At 38.6% G+C, this 17,340-nt stretch overlaps 1 protein-coding gene across 2 annotated transcripts in view; it reads left to right on the forward strand.

Annotated features, from left to right (window-relative positions):
• The window catches only part of RPN2 (ribophorin II), a 73,549-nt gene that overhangs the window by 42,790 nt on the left and 13,419 nt on the right, over positions 1 to 17,340 (forward strand). For both annotated transcript variants that reach the window (XM_010591666.3, XM_064276061.1), the window contains exons 9-10: positions 1,333 to 1,438; positions 16,596 to 16,687. In XM_010591666.3, the coding sequence (XP_010589968.2) occupies positions 1,333 to 1,438; positions 16,596 to 16,687 (198 nt within the window). The remainder of the gene's footprint in view (positions 1 to 1,332; positions 1,439 to 16,595; positions 16,688 to 17,340) is intronic.

Below are 17,340 nucleotides of genomic sequence, written 5' to 3' on the forward strand. Positions count from 1 at the left end.
AGATTTTTGCAGGGTGCAAACATTTTTGTTTTGGGAAGTTAGCCTGCAGCCAATATAACCCAGATTAATGTGGACATTACCAAGATCGTAAAACCAAATTTACTTAAACATTGGTTAGGTAAATTTGACCTCCCAATATCAAAATCCTATGGTTATAAGAAAAAGATTTTTAAAATGAAAAATATTTTGCTTTGGTTTTACTGTTTCCTGTCTCTTTCTGGTTGGCTTTGTCTTGTCAATATACTGTAAATAACTTTTTATAAATTTAATATTTGTTTCCGATATATTAGTAATATGTGTTTATTGTGGGAAAAATATAGAAAAGAAAAGAAAATCATGCATAATTCCACCACCCAGAGATAATAACTTTGTTAACATCTTGCTGTCTTTTTTTGTTAGCCTTTTTTGGTACGCATATAAATGTATTTTTGAATTGAATTAGGATTATGCTTTTTTTATCTGTAACAGTATGCCATGAACATTTCCCCACGAGATTAAATATTCTTCTACAATTTTATTTTTAATGGCTGCATATTGTTATGCAAATTTTTAAAATTTAGGGTCAACTTTTGTATGAGACTTTGTTAAGTGTCATTAATAAGTTAATAAGATGGTCCCTGTTCATCAGAAGCTTTGACTTTCAGAGAGAAAATAAGTTGATTAGTCAGTCATGAAGATACACAGGCGATATGTGAAATTAAAAAGCAAAAATCATTTTTAGGAATGAAAGAATCAGTGGGGTGATAAAAGACGTCATTGGTGTTTTGTTATATAGTTAGAGTCATGAATTCACTCTTTTTTTCCCTTTTAAAATAAAAATTATGAATATTTTTATAAAAGCAAGACAGGCCTTTTTAAGGAAATTCACGAAACACAGATAAGTAGAAATAATACAAAAAATTACCCGCTTTGAACTTTTTGGAATATTTTTTGCTTGTGCTTTTTTTCTCTGTGAGCATGTATATGTGTATGTATCTTTTTCTTTGTTTCTTTTATTAGTGTAATTGGGATCATACTGTACACTTCCCTGTTTAGCATTTAATTGTGGAAGGCTACCTGAGAGAGGTAGGATTTTAGGAGCTAAGAGGGGAAAACAAAAGAGAAGACTGGAAACTTGGCAGGGGGAGGTCATTTTAGATAGATTATAATGTGGAGAAAACTTAGAAACTGTGATTGAGCAGAGAAGTTGCCCAAGTGAAGTAGGAGGTCAAAAATGAAGAAGTGGGGTAGCCCTGGACTGTGTCAAGGCGTTCCTTGCTCTGTAGCCTCTTTTTGTTTTACTCCTGTTGTCCCTATGTGAGTCCTTGCTAATCTCACTGTCATTCTTAACAGGGATGGTTTTGAACTAAACTTCATCAATGTGAAACTTCCCAGTGGTTATTATGACTTCTCTGTCAAAGTTGAAGGTGACAACCGTTATATTGCAAATGCTGTAGAGGTAGGTGCTTTTCTTATCATCCCCATTGCCGTGTTAATGTATCCAAGGAAATGACCAAAGAGACATACACCATTAATTGTCCAGTATGACACCTTTACTTTGGGATTAAGATAACGTGAGTATTTTGAGAGGGATAGGTTTGAACTATGCTGTTTGACAGACTTAGCCAAGGCAATAAATCAAGAACTTAGCTATAGCTAGTTTTATTTGTGAAGTATTTGTTTTTCATTATAATTTAGCATTGCTGTCTTACATAAAATTTAGGAAGTGGGAAAAATAATTCTGCCAAGGCATAAATATTTGTAAAATGTTTTGTGTGGTGGTCCTTGGTAGGTTTAAAAAAGTACTTGCTCCTAATTAGGTGAAGAGAGACATCAAGTGACACAACGATATAATGAGTCTATCTGGGTACAGCACAAAAGACAGCTGGTAATCTTTCATGACAAATTGTGTTTCACATGTTCAGCTCACTCCAGTTGGGTTGAACATCCACGTAGCTTTAAGGATGGAAAGCTACGCCTCATTTATCTGATGCTTTGTGGGAATGAGGTATTTCACATTAGTGGTTTCCCAGCTAACTGAAGTTTACCCCTTCAGTCACCTTGGCTTTCATTTTAACCTTTTTGAATAGAAGTTTATTTAAGATGAATGACGTATTTCTCTGCCTTCATAAACCTTGTACTATGGAATATGATTTAACCTTTTTTTACTCTGAATTACGGTCATCAGTATGAACCTTTTATTGACTACTGCTTTACTTGGCAAGCACAGTTCTAAGTGCTTTTGCTTACGTTATTGTATTCTTACAACAACCCTGAGAGATAAGTGGAGTTAGTCTCATTTCATAGATGAGGCTCAAAGGGGTTGAGTAACTTGTCATCCAGCCTGTGTGCAGGTGGATCCCCTGCACACTACCAGCTTGGTTAGCATGCCCTGTGAATATACAGGGCTGTGTAGAGCTCCAGCAGCTGAGCTTTGCATAATACCACTTTTGCCTTTTTTTCCCACCACCTCAGCTGTTATTTTTCAATATTTCTGCTACTTGGTCTTTGCTGGATCTCCTTGACTACACTGTCATGCATGCTATTGAGGAAGACCTTGGAGTGGCGCTGTGCCTTTCCTGAAATAATAAACATGTGCTGTTTGTGACAGCTATTTTCTTACTATTCATTTCGCCATCAGAGGCCATTTTCCACTTTTCTTTGTTTCTTTTTTTTTCATTGAAACATGCTTTAATTGCCCCTAAAGAAAAAACAAAATGCTTAGGAGTAAACCTGACCAGGGACGTAAAAGACCTAGATAAAACTACAAAACGGTCCCACACGAAACCAAAAGGGACCTATATAAATGGAAAAACATATAATGCTTATGGATAGGAACACTCAACATTGTGATAATGTCAGTTCTACCGAAAGTCATCTATAGATATAACGCAATCACAATCCATATACTAACAACATTCTTTAATGAGATGAAAAAAACTAATCACTAACTTTATATGGAAAGCAAAGAGGCCCCAGATAAGTAAAGCATTGTTGAAAAAGAAGAGCAAAGTAGGAGGCGTCACACTACCTGATCTCAGAACCTACTACACAGTCACAATAGTCAAAACAGCCTGGTACTGGTACAATGACAGACCCATAGAACAATGGAACAGGATCGAGGACCTAGGTGTAAATCCATCCACCTATGGTCAGCTGCTCTTTTGATGGAGGCCAAAGTCCATCAAATGGGGAAAAGACAGTCTCTTTAACAAATAGTGCTGGCAAAACTTGAAGTCCACCTGTAAAAAAATGAAACAGGACCCATTCCTCACACCATGTACAAAAACTAATCCAAAGTGGATGAAAGACCTAAATATAAAACCTAAAACTACAAAGATCATGGGAGAAAAAATAGGGACAATGCTGGGGGCCCTAATACATGGCATAAATAGGATACAAACCATGACTAACAATGTACAAATACCAGAAGATAAACTAGATAACTGGATAAACTAGATAACCAAATAATGTATTAAACGCTTATGATTATCAAAAGACTTTACCAGAAGAGTAAAAAGAGAACCTACAGACTGGGGAAAAAATTTTGGTTATGACATAACCAACAAGGGTCTAATCTCTAAAATCTGTAAGAGACTACAACACCTCAACAACAAAAAGGCAAATAATCCAATTAAAAAATGGGCAGAGAATATGAAAGGCACTTACCAAAGAAGACGTTCAAGCAGCTAATAGACACGTGAGGAAATGCTCACAGATCATTAGCCATTAGAGTAATACAAATCAAAACTACATTGAGATAAACCATCTCACCTCGACATTACTGGCACTAATCAAAAAAAAGAAAATAACAAGTGTTGGAGAGGCTGTGGGAGGATTAAAACTCTATGCACTGCTGGTGGGAGTGTAAAATGGTCCAACCACTGTGGAAAATAACATGGCACTTCCTTAAAAAGCTAGAAATAGAAATACCATACTATCCAAGCAATCTTGTTCTTAGGACTATAGTGTAGAAAAATAAGAGCCGTCACAGGAATAGATATATGCACATCTATGTTCTTTGCAGCACTATTCACAATACCAAAAAGATGGAACCAGACTAAGTACCCACGAACAGATGAGTGGATAAACAAATTATGGTACACACAAACAATGTAATACTACATAATGATAAAGAGCAATTATGAATCCGTGAAATATCTCACAACATGGATAAATCTGGAGGGAATTAATGTTGCATGAAATAAGTCAATCACAAAAGGACAAATACTGTATGAGACCGCTATTATAAAAACTCAAGAAAAGGTTTTCACACAGAAAGAAACAATCTTTGATGGTTATGAGGGAAGGAAGGATTGGGGAGGGGAAATCATTAGATAGTAGGTAAGTGTTAACTTTGGTGAAGGGAAAGACAGTACACAATATAGGGAAGTCAGCAATAACTTGACCAAGGCAGAGTCATAGAAGCTTCATAGACACATCCGAACACCCTGAGGGACTGAGTTACTGGGGCTGAGGCCTGGGGACCATGGTTGTAGGGGTCATCTAGGTCAATTGGCATAACAAAGTTCATAAAGAAAATGCTCTACACCCAACTTTGGTGAGTAGTGCCTGGGGGCTTGTTACGGATTGAATTGTGTCCCCCAAAAGATGCATCAACTTGGTTAGGCCATGATTCTCAGTATTGTATGGTTGTCCTCCATTTTGTGGTTGTTGTAATTTTCCTATGTGTTGTAAACCCTAATCTCTGCCTGTGGTTAATGAGGCAAGATTGGGTTAAATTAAAGAGGATTAGGGTGGGATATAACGTCCTTACTCAGGTCACATCCCTGATTCAATGTAAAGAGAGTTTCCCTGGATTGTGGCCTGCATCACTTTTTATCTTACAAGAGATAAAAGGAAAGAAGTCAGCAGAGAGTTGGGGACCTCATAACACCAAGAAAGCAGAGCCAGGAGCGCGTGTCCTTTGGACCTGGAGTCCCAGCGCTCAAAAGTTCCTAGACCACGGAAAGATTGATGACAAGGACCTTCCTCTAGAGCCGACAGAGAAAGAAAGCCTTCCCTGGAGCTGATTCCCTGGATTTGAACTTGTAGCTTACTAGACTGTGAGAGAATAAATTTGTTTTTGTTGAAGCCATCCGCTTGTGGTATTTCTGTTATAGTAGCACTAGATAACTAAGATAGGGCTTAAAAGCTTACGAGTGGCCATCTACTGGTCTCATCCTGTCCAGAGCAAAGGAGAATGAAGAAAACCAAAGACACAAGGGAAATATTAGTCCAAAGAACTAATGGACCACAAGTACCACAGTCTCCACCAGCCTGAGCCCAGAATAACTAGATGGTGCCTGGCTACCACCACCAACTGCTCTGACATGGATCACAGTAGAGGGTCCTGGACAGAACAGGAGAAAAATGTAGAACAAAACTCAAATTCACACACAAAAAAACCCAGAATTACTGGTCTAACAGGCACTGGAAGAATCCCTGAGACTATGGCCCCTGGACACTCTTTTAACTCAGAACTGAAGCTATTCCTGAAGCTCACCCTTCAGCCAAAAATTAGACAGGTCTATAAAACAAGCCATAACACATGTAAAGAATGTGCATCTTAGTTCAATCAAGTATATGAGAGCAAAAGGGCAACACCTGCCCAAAGGCAATGATGAAAATGCAGGAAGGGACAGGAAAAATGGCCTGATGGAAAAAAACTGGGGTGTGGAAGCGGAGGAGAGTGTTGACACATCAATTTGTGTAATAAATTGTTCAATGAGAAACTAATTTGCTCTGTAAAGTTTCATCTAAAGCACAATGAAAAATATTTATCTTTTTCATTTTGAAACGGTTTCAGTATTAATCAAAGTTGCAAAAATAGTGCAATGATTTCCCATATACACTTCACCCAACTTCCCCAAATGTTAACATCTTATGTAACCATAATTATCAAAACCAAGAAATTAAACATAGATACAATATTATTAACTAACCTATAGACCTTAGCTCCAACTTCGCCATTTGTGCCACTGTCTTTAATCTGGTTCAGGATTCAATACAGGATCGCATATTCCTTTAGCTGTCATATCCCTTTCATCTCCTTCAATTGAAGATATTTCTTTCCGTTTCATGACCTTGACACTTTTGAAAAATAATGGCCAATTACTCTGTAGAACGGAATGCCCTTCAGTTGGGTTTATCTGATGTTTTGGTAAAAAGACTCCAAAAGTGATGTCCTGCCCTTCTCACTGCATTGTGTCAGGAAGTAATGATGTTGATGTGTCTTGTTACTGGTGATGTTAACCTTGATCACTTGGTTAAGGTGGTATCTCCTAGATTTCTCCGTTGTAAAGTTCCTGTTTTTCTACTTCATAGGTAAGTATCTTTTGGGGATATACTTTGAAGCTCTGCAAATATCTTGATGGTTCTTGCCTGCAGCAGTTACTGTGGTGTTTGCCAAAAGGTCATTTCTCTCTTTCTTGCATTCCTTCTGCATTTAATAGTTGGAATTCTACTGTAAGTAAAAACTTTTCCTTCTCCCCCATGTATTTATTTATTGAATTACTTATAGCAGCATGGATTCATGAATATTTCTTTTATGCTGTAGGTTATAATCCACTGCTATCATCATTTATTTTGTTTGTCATGTTATCCCAGATTTGGCCTTTGGCGAGCTCCTCAAATTGGCTCCTGTGACGCTCACCTTTCTTTAATGAAACGAATGTAGGCAGCTAGAAAGTTTGACCTTTTCAAAAGTGAAGCATTACTTAACATAGGTAGATCAAGCACTTGTATTAGAAGCATGGCAGAAAAGAGGCTGTTTTCTTGCTTCTCATCTCTGCATCATGTCTGACCTTTTAGGGAATGAGATGTCTGATCCTAGTCTATTCACTGACAGAAAATCTAGGCAGAAAATAGTGTAGTGTGTACCTTGAACCTTTAAAATTCAGATAATTTTAATGTTAGTTTCCTTTGTTAAGGGGCAATATTTACAGCTTAACACATTCAAAGGCAAGCTGTTTTGTTTTGCCTGAAACCTATTTTTCCTTCTACGTTTCCTGTTTTGATAACAACATATCCACCATGTGCCAAGCTCATACCTTACAGTTGTTCTTAACCCCTTCCTTTCTCTCCACTTCTGATTTCTAGTCCATCACCAAGTTCTGTGGCTTTTCCCTCTCAGTGCCTTCTCTGTGAGTCCTTTGTTCCTCAGTCCCAGTGTTCCCTCTTAGTCAGGGCCCCGTAGTCAGTCCTGTAGACCGTGGTGGTAGTTTCCAACTAGCTTCATTTTTCATTGTCTTCAGTCTACGCCCTTTCATTTAGTTTTCCATAAGTGCCACTGGAATGATATAATTTCATTGTTCTGCTGGTTAAATATTTCCTTGGTTCCCCATTGCCTGAGTGAGGGCCAGATGCCTAGCATGGTGTAGAAGGTCCTCCACAGGGTCAGTGAACGTGCTTCAGTGTTGAGAGCTCTAGCCGCTCTTGATTGCATAGTGTTCCTCAGATCTACCTTACGAACATGCATGCCTGTATGCAACTCATGCTGTCTGCACCACAGAAAATGCTCTTCACCCCCCTGCCCATATGCTGAGCTCCTATCTACCCTGTAAGGCCTAGTTCAAATCTTGCTCCTTCATCTGTACTTCAGTAAAATTTTATTTTATTTTTTAGTATGGAATATTTCAAACGTACAGGAAAGAACAGAGAATAATAACAGTGAATCCTTGTATCTACCAGCTACACATCTTCTTCAAACCCTAACATTTTGCTGTACTTCATTTTTGTTTTTTCTTGGTAAGAAAAACTCTATGGGTTGAATTTAAGCTCTCTGAGTATTCCTCTAACAGTTTCTCTTCCCTCTTTCCTCAGATTTTAGGGTTTATTGTTCCAGTGCCATTTTTGCTGTTGTTGTTTTTTTACTGTGCTTTAGGTGAAAGTTTACAGCTGAAGTTAGTTTCTCATACAAAAATTTATACATACATTATTATGGGACCCTAGCTGCTATCCCTATAATATGACCGCACATTCCTCCTCTTCAGCCCAGATTCCTGTGTCCATTCAACCAGCTCCTGTCCCTTTCTGTCTTCTCATCTTGCCTCTGGACAGGAGCTGCCCATTTAGTCTTGTGTATCTACTTTATCTACTTGAACTAAGAAGTACACTCTTCACGAGTATCATTTTATGTCTTATAGTCCAGGCTATTCTTTGTCTGAAGAGTTGGCTTTGGGAATGGTTTTAGTTCTGGGTTAACAGAGAGTCTGGGGACCATGTCTTCTGGAGTTCCTTAAGTCTCAGTCAGACCACTAAGTCTGGTCTTTTTTACTAGAATTTGAATTCTGTACCCTACTTTTTTTCTGCTCCGTCAGGGTCTCTCTCTCATGTTCCCTGTCAGGACGGTCATTTGATGGTAGCCGTGCACCATCTGGTTCTTCTGGTCTCAGGCTGATGGAGTCTCTGGTTTATGTGGCCCCTTTGTCTCTTGGGCTAATATTTAACTTGTGCCTTTGGTGTTCTTCATTCTCTTTTGTTGCCCCAGGTCATTTGGGACCAATTGATGCATCTTAGATGACCGCTAGCAAGCTTTTAAGACCCCAGATGCCACTCATTCAACGCAGGTTTATATATATATGTATTATTAAATACTATATTGCACTCATTTGCATGTTTCCAAACTTTATAAATTATACTGTATTTATCCTTTTGCTTGTTTACACTCAATATTTGTTTTATGAAAATCAGCCATATTTATATATGTAGAACTAGAGCTATATGCATAAAATGGGTGATTTTCATAAGTTAATCGTCTTCCATTTATGAATAAATCAGATTTTATTAATTCATTTTCCTGTTGTTGGACATTTAGGTTTTTATTACTATAAACAATGCTGCTGTGAAGACCCTTCTGCATGTTTTTTATGCACGTGTTTTGTTTATCTAGAATGATATCGTTTATCTAGAGTGATAGGGCCATAAGGTGTGCTTATCTTCAGCTTTGCTAGGTCATATGGCAACTCTATATTAACTTCTTGAGGAACTAACAAACTGTTGTCCAAAGGAGTCACACCATTTTACATTCCCACCAGCAGTGGATGAGAGTTCCAGCTTCTCCACATCCTCATTAACATTTCTTACTGTCTTTCCTTTTGATTGTATCCATCCTAGTAGGTGTGAATATCTCATTGTGGTTTTGATTTGTATTTCCATGATGGCTAATGATGTTGAACATCTGTTCATGTGCTTGTTGGCCATTTGTATATTTTCTTTGGAGAAATGTCTATTCAGGTCATTTGCCAGTTTCTAAATTGAGTTATTTGTCTTTTTCTATTATTGAATTATTAGAGTTCCTTGATATGCTGGTTGCAAGTCCCTTATCAAATATATATATATGATTTGTGAGTATTTTCTCAATAGATTCTTTACTTTCTTGATGGGATCCTTTGAAGCACAAATTTTTTTTTTTTAAATGAGGTCTAATTTATTGAATTTTTTTCTTTTGTTGCTTGTACTTTAGGTATCTAAGAAACCATTGCCTAATCCAAGGTCTTGAAGGTTTACTTCTGTGTTTTCCTCTAAGAGTTTCTTGGTTTTACATTTAAGACTTTGATCCATTTTGAGTTAATTTTTCTGTATGGTATGAAGTAGGGGGTCCAGCTTCCTTCCTTCTTTTGTATGTGAATATTCATTTGTCCCAGCCCCATTTTTTTGAAAAGACCATTCTTCCCCCATTGAATGGTCTTGGCATCCTTGTCAAAAATCAATTGACCATAGATGAGTTGATGTCTGAACTCAATTCTGTTCCATTAATCTATATTTCTGTCTTTGTGCCAATACTACGCTACCTTGATAACTATAATAGCTTGGCTTTTTGTAACTTCAAGTCTAGTGTTTGTCCAAATGTTTCCTGTGGTTATTGGAAAATTTATTTTAAGTACAAAATAGCAGAAATAGCTGATAGCTATTATTCCTGCAATAAAAGTAAGCCCCCATTTAGGCCACGGCTGTCCTTTTCCTTTCCGGTGATGGAATAAACATTACAAAACCTCCTTTCCACTCTTCGTTACATTCCCAGGAAAAAAACATTAGAACTTCTTTTTTTTTTTTTTTTGGTGAGCGCTGACCTCTGCCATATATGCCAACTTTACTTTGTAATTTCAGTAATAGTCACACTTAGCGCCTCAGAGCAGGTCAGCAGGTCCCGCTTATCCTCCCTAGAGGTGCTCAGCGTGGGTCAGAGAGCATTAATGTGGTTTGGTGTGGAAGACCTTTAACAGTGCTCACTGACGTTGGACTGGCTCTCAGGGGAAGCATGGGTTTTGGAAGCTGTCATTAGCATTAATTGCCCCTAATGCACCATCATTTTTGACAGTAATGAGCTAAACAGGAGGGCTATTACTCTGAGCAGAAAGGCTGCATTTCCTGGCATTAAAACATTTTTTGAGATGTATGTGGCATGCAGCACAGGCTAAGAGAGGACCAGCGTGATCCACTGTAAAGCAGGCTTAGCTGTATTTACAGTGGAGAAATAAGTTCTCCTTTCCTATTAGGAAAACGAATCCTGCTGTGTTAGTTGGAAGGAAGAAGTGCTAACGAATAGGAATCCTACAGCAAACTCTTTAAAACAGGGTTTGGAAAACATAGGATGATTTTTAGTTCTCAGTTTACTTTAAAAGAGTAGCATAAAAACACTGTTCTTTTGAATGTGTTTCCAGAGTCCAATTTGTAGTAAGATTTTAGGGGTAGAAGGACTTGTGTTAAACTGTTTTCTATTCAAGAATAGCCCTACAGTGTTTCTGTGGAACAAAGAAAGCTATAACCTAGAGGACCTTTTTAAAACGGGCTGAGATCAAACCAAAATTGACTTGAGTTCACTGCCATTTGCCGCTTTGCTTATCGGCTATGTCTGTGTTGTCTTGCAATGCTCACGATGGCTTTAGTATACATACAGCTGAATCTTGATTACCAGGCTTTAGTGGCCATGTTATTACTGAAAGTTTATGGTCAGGATTCTGAGGGAAAAACCTAAACTTGATGGCTTTCTTATCACTCTGATTAGGATACATTGAGGAGCTTTAGACAAACCTTAAAACATCTGTTTGTGTTTATCTGTTGAAAGGAAGACTAATTATTTTGAAAGTCATATTCATTAGGTGGTACTTTTTGTTTGTTTCTATATCTCTTCTTTTAATTGTACTTTAAATGGAGATTTACAGTGAGAATTAGTTTCTCAATAAATAATTAATATACATATTGTTTTGTGATATTGGTTGCCAGCCCCACGACTTGTCAACACTCTCCCCTTCTCGACCTGGGGTTCCCTGTTACCAGCTTTCCTGTTCCTTCCTGCCTTCTTGTCCTTGCCCCTGGACTGGTGTGTCCATTTAGCCTTGTTTTGTGGGCCTGATCTAATCCAAGACTGAAGGGTGAACCTCAGGAGTGACTTCAGTACTGAGTTAAAGCATGTCTGGGGACCATACTCGGGGTTTCTCTAGTCTCTGTCAGAGCAGTAAGTCTGGTCTTTTTTTGTGAGTTAGAATTTTGTTCTATATTTTTCTCCAACTCTGTCTGGAATCCTCTGTTGTCCCTCTTCGAGCAGTTGGTGGTAATAGTCAGGCCCCATATAGTTATGCTGGCCTCAGTGTGGTAGAGACTGTGGTAGTTGTAGTCTCTTAGTCCTCTGGACTGATCTTTCACTTGTGTCTTTGGTTTTCTTCTCCCTTGCTCCAGATGGAGTGAGACTAGTGGAGTATTTTAGATGGCCGCTCACGAACTTTTAAGATCCTAGATAGGTGGTACTTTTTTAATACAGAAAAGTTTATAAAGAAGAAAGTATATGGCCTGTAATCTCATTGCCCACATAATCCCTGATTTTTTTTTAAGGGAATAAAATATGCATATGGTTAAAAAATTCAAAGCACAGAAAGAATATAATGGAATATAAGAGCCTTCTCCCATCCTCTCCACCCAGATCCTCTCTTCAGAGGAATCCATTATTAACAGTTTCCTTTGTATCCTTTAAGAAAAAAAATAGGATGCATGTATTAGTGAATGTATATGTATTTTTTCTTATTTACACAGAAGGGATCATTCTATGAATAGTTGTATTCTTTGATTTTGTCACAAAATAGAGCCTTCCAGTTTTCCCGTGGGGGTCTATTCAACTTGATGACTGTCTCTTCCCCCATCCCCAATGCCAATAATTCACCCAGTTGCCTAGACTCAATGACAGGCAGAGTTACTAAATATAATTCTGCGAATGGGTAGCTGTGTATTCAAAAGTAGGGGGCAGTATCTCTGTATCTATAGGTAAACTTCTACCTTGTTCTTTTAAATTGCTACATAATATAGATGTACCAAAATTTGTTTAACTGGTCTCCTGTTTATGCACATTTAGGATGGACAGTGATTTCAAGATCACATTTACAAATTTAAATGAATAAGTCCCTAAGAGAATGAGTCACAAAAGTGATGAGGGAATTACCTGGTTAATGTTGATGAAGATTGCAGAGTAGTTAACTATGAAGACAGATTAGTTTTATAGTATGGGGTATTCCTAAACTTCTACCTCTGCCCAAAATGTGTCCTCCTGCTATACATTTTCACTCCCCAACCAGAGGGCCACCCCCAGGCAGATTTGGGTCACAGTTCTTTCTCCTGTGCTTCTGCAGCACTTTGTACATCCCTTCATTAAAACAGTGACCTGGCCTGTGATAGTTATGGTCTGCATGTCTGTATTCCCTTAAGGAGAAGTACACCTTGCCATCTCTGTATAGCCCCTGGGAAAGTGGTCTCAGCAGGATATCTTGCTAAAAGTCAGTACCCTAACCAAAGTTCTTTGGCAACTTCTTTGCCAGAACCTTTCCCTCCAGTTTGTCTTTAAGTAGACATGGTGTCAGCCTCTCTGAGTTGAGCTTTCTGTGGCAATGCTTGCTCTGGCTCCAAGCCCTGAGTGAGTTGTGAAGCTGTTTACTTACTAGCAGAGAGCCCAAAGAACCAAAGTAGAAGCTCCCAGCTCTCTCACTGGGGGTCTGTTCAGCTTGGTGGCCATCTCCCCTACCCTACCCCACCCCACCTGCTATAATTTACCCAGTTGCCTAGACTCAGTAACAGGCAGTGGTGCTAAATATAATTCTGCCAATAGGTGGCTGTGTATCCAAAAGTAGGAGATAATCTCCTTACAGCTTCTGGTAATAAATCTTTTGCATTCGGTTTCTCTTTTCAAGCAAACCAGAACACCCCTATTCAATGTAATAATTAAGGCTGTTGTCACAAAATAGTTATTATGGAGATAGGAGAGAAGGTTGTTAAAAAGAATTACTTGATAGCTATCTTTATCCCTTTTAATTTTTGTCCTTGATTTGAGTCTGTCACACCTTGATATGGCATTTTAGAAAAATGCTGAAGCTATCATTCAATTATTTGCCCAGCCCTCTATCTCTATTCCCTGATCAGTACTTTGACTGTAAACCAGTGGATTTGGTAAGGATTTCCCTAAACGTTACATTCAAGCCTATCAAATATTTGGAAGACTCACAGATATGTTTATACGTAAAAGCCTGGGTTTGTATAACTTGTACATTCATCTTAGATTTTAATTAAGAGATTTGCTATGAATGGACTTTTAATGTGTTTTCTGTCTGTTTTGGAACTTTGTATTTATTTTTGTATCTAATATTTTTTAGATTTATATTTTACTGACATTGGCAAGTTCTCCTTTGTGAAAATATTTATAAGAGGCATATAGAATTAAAACCCAGGTTGAGTCTCTGTAAGAGTCATGATGGACTGGGTTATGATTATAACAAAGCCCAGATTTTGGTGGCTTAAAACAACAAATGTTCATTTCTTGTTTACAGTAGGTATCTTTAGTGGGTCGGTTAGAGGCTCAGCTTTATTTTGTCCTGACTCCAGGGCCCAGGCTGAAGTAGCAAGCCTCTATCTGCACTTTACCAGTCAGAAGGAAAGAAAGAATCACACAGACTCTGAAAGCTTCCATCTGGAAGTGACACACTTTATTTCTGCTCACATTTTCTTGGCCAGAGCAAGCCACGTGGCCACACCTGACTGACGGGGGGCAGAGAAGTACAATTTTACCACATGCTCAGAAGGAGAATCAGAAGATCTTGGTGAACAATACAGATGACTTCCATAGCTTTTTAGATCTTCCCAGGCAGTTACAGTAACCCTTGGCTTTGGGTAAGCATTGATGGGAAGCTATAAAATGAGGTACCTAAGAATATAGACAGATATAATCAGAGTGCCTGAGCTTGAATACTGGCTTTATCACTTATTAATTGTCTAATCTCGAATAAGCAATTTAGCCTCTCTAATCTTTAATTTTCTATCAGAAAGAGCACCACCATGCAGAGTTGTTGTGGGGATTAAGTGAAATCATCTTTATAAAGCAATACCTTTCACATATTGAGGGCTTAATAAATCATAGCTGTTTCTTGAATAGACTACTTGTTAATCTGAATTATTTTAGGATTATTGCTTACTGAGTTTTCCTCCCTTAGATACTTTAAAAGACAAGAACAAGATCTTTTCAAGGATACCCTTTTTCACCACTCTTACTCAACATCGTGCTAGAGGTCCTAGCTAGAGTAATAAGGCAAGAAAAAGAAATAAAGGGCATCCAGATTTGTAAGGAAGAAATAAAAGTATCTGTATTTGTAGATGACACAGAAAACCCCACAGAGTCCACAAGAAAACTACTGGAACTAGTAGAAGATTTCAGTAAACTATCAGGATACAAGATAAACATACCAAAATCAGTTGGATTCCTCTACACCAACAAAGAGAACTTCAAAGAGGAAATCACCAAATCAGTACCATTTACAATAGCCCCCAGGAAGATAAAATACTTAGGAATAGCTCTAACCAGAGACGTGAAAGACCTGTACAAGGCTAGCATTAATCAAAAAAACACAAAATAATAAATATTGGAGAGGTTGTGGAGAGACTGAAACACTTGTACACTGCTGATGGGAATATAAAATGGTGCAATCACTTTGAAAATCAATTTGATGTTTCCTTAAAAAGCTAGAAATAGAAGTACCATACGATCTAGCAATCCCACTCCTTAGAATATATCCTAGAAAAATAAGAGCTGTCACACGAATGGATATATGCACTCCCATGTTCATTGCCGCACTGTTCACAATAGCAAAAAGATGGAAACAACCCAGGTGCCCATCAACAGACAAATGGATAAACAAATTATGGTATATAAACACAATGGAATACTATGCAATGATAAAGAGCAATGATGGATCCGTGAAATATCTCACAACATGGAGGAATCTGGAAGGCATTATGCTGAGTGAAATTAGTCACAAAAGGACAAATATTGTATGAGGCCACTATTATAAGAACTCAAGAAAAAGTTTAAACACAGAAGAGAACATTCTTTGATGGTTACGAGGGTGGGGAGTGAGGAAGACGGGAATTCACTGACTAGATAGTAGACAAGAATTATCTTAGGTGAAGGAAAGGACAACATGCAATGTAGGAGACGTCAGCACACATGGACTAAACCAAAAGCTAAGAAGTTTCCTGAACACAGCCAAACACTTCGAGGGACAGAGTAGCAGGAGCTGGGACCTGAGGACCTTGGTTTCAGGGAACATCTGGATCAGTTGGCATAACAAGGTTTATTAAAATGTTCTGCATCCCACTTTGGTGGATGGTGTCTGAGGTCTTAAAAGCTTGCAAGTGGCAATCTAAGATGTGTCAATTGGTCCCAACCCACCTGGAGCAAAGGAGAATGAAGAACACCAAAGACACAACGAAAATGTTAGCCCAAGAGACAAAAATGGCCACATAACCAAAGAGTCCATCAACCTGAGACCAGAAGAACTAGATGGTGCCCGGCTACCATCAATGACCGCCCGGACAGGGAACGCAATAGAGAGTCCCTGAGAGAGCAGGAGAAAATTGTGGTTCAGAACTCAGATTCTAGTAAAAAGACCAGACTTAGTGGTCTGACCAAGACTGGAGGAACCCTCAAGACCTGGCCCCTGGATGCTCTGTTAACTCAGTACTAAAACCATTCTCAAAGCCAACTCTTCAAAGGTTAGACTGGACTGTGAAACATAAAGTAATATTCATAAAGAGTGTGCTTCTTAGTTCAAGCAGATATAAAGAAAAAAAAAATTTTTTTTTTTTTTTTAAGCAGATACATGAGACTAAATGGGTGGCTCCTGTCTGGAGGCTGGACAAGAAGGCAGAAAGGGACAGGAGCTGGTGAAATGAACACGGGAAACCCAGGGTGGAAAGGGAGAGTATGCTGTCACACAGGAATTGCAACTAGTGTCACATAACAATATATGTGTAAATTTTTGTATGAGAAATTAACTTGAGCCGTAAACTGTCACCTAAGGCACCAAAAAAAGAAGAAGAACAAGGTCTTTTTTTTTTTTTTTTTTTAAACATGTGCATCCCACTGCAGTCAGAGAAGGGAAAAAGGGATAAAAGTCAAGGAATTTCTTTTAAGCTTCTGTATACTGCCTGGCTGGGTCCATTTTACTATAATCATTGAAGACTTGTGTCTTAGAACCTTTCATGCTTTTACTTACTTTTAAGAGTAGAAAATTCTGGATATGCACGTTAATCCCTGGTATACCCACCAGTTGGCTCAGTGATTTTCTTCTGTGTCGCTCTAGCTCAGAGTCAAGGTCTCCACTGAAGTTGGCATCACAAATGTTGATCTTTCCACTGTGGATAAGGATCAGAGCATCGCACCTAAAACCACCCGGTAGGTAGATGCCACATGGGCACAGTCTGGAGCTGGAGGGACATGCCTAGTCACCGAGCCCCTCCAGTTGTCATTTCTGTGTCAGCAGTCATCCAGCCTGCGCCCCCAACTGGAGTGTCTGTAGTTCCGCTGGTACTGCACCAGGGATTCTGCTTAGCATTTAAGGAGATTTGGGTGTTGTTTATACCAGTGTTCAGTCCATGAGTGAACCTTATTATGAGTCCTCAATGAGTTGAGGGACTTGCCTCAGGATGTAAGTCTACTATGTCACTAAGCACATAATTATTTGTTCAGACGACAATTTTTATTATAACAAGACTTTTCTCGATTTACATTCTGTATATTGGTTTACATTCTGGTGCAGTCTCCTTATCTTGGCAGTCCTGAATTTGCTTTTAGCGGCCTCATGGAAGCTTTCTTTGGCCCAGGGTAGGCCTGAAATCTATTGGAGGTCTCGTATGTCGCTAGACCTGATATGGCAAATACCTTGCATGCGAGGATTACCATTCCACTCCCCAAGTCCATAGGAGGCATCACTAATCAGTCCCAGCGCTTGTTCCTGCTGAACTCAGATACAACCTTCTAAATAACTATTAGCAGTTGATCAGAATGGGCCCAGAACACTATAGGAAGCCCATTTGCCAGCCTTCTCC

Source organism: Loxodonta africana, chromosome 24, assembly GCF_030014295.1.
Source record: "Loxodonta africana isolate mLoxAfr1 chromosome 24, mLoxAfr1.hap2, whole genome shotgun sequence".
NCBI lineage: Eukaryota > Metazoa > Chordata > Mammalia > Proboscidea > Elephantidae > Loxodonta > Loxodonta africana.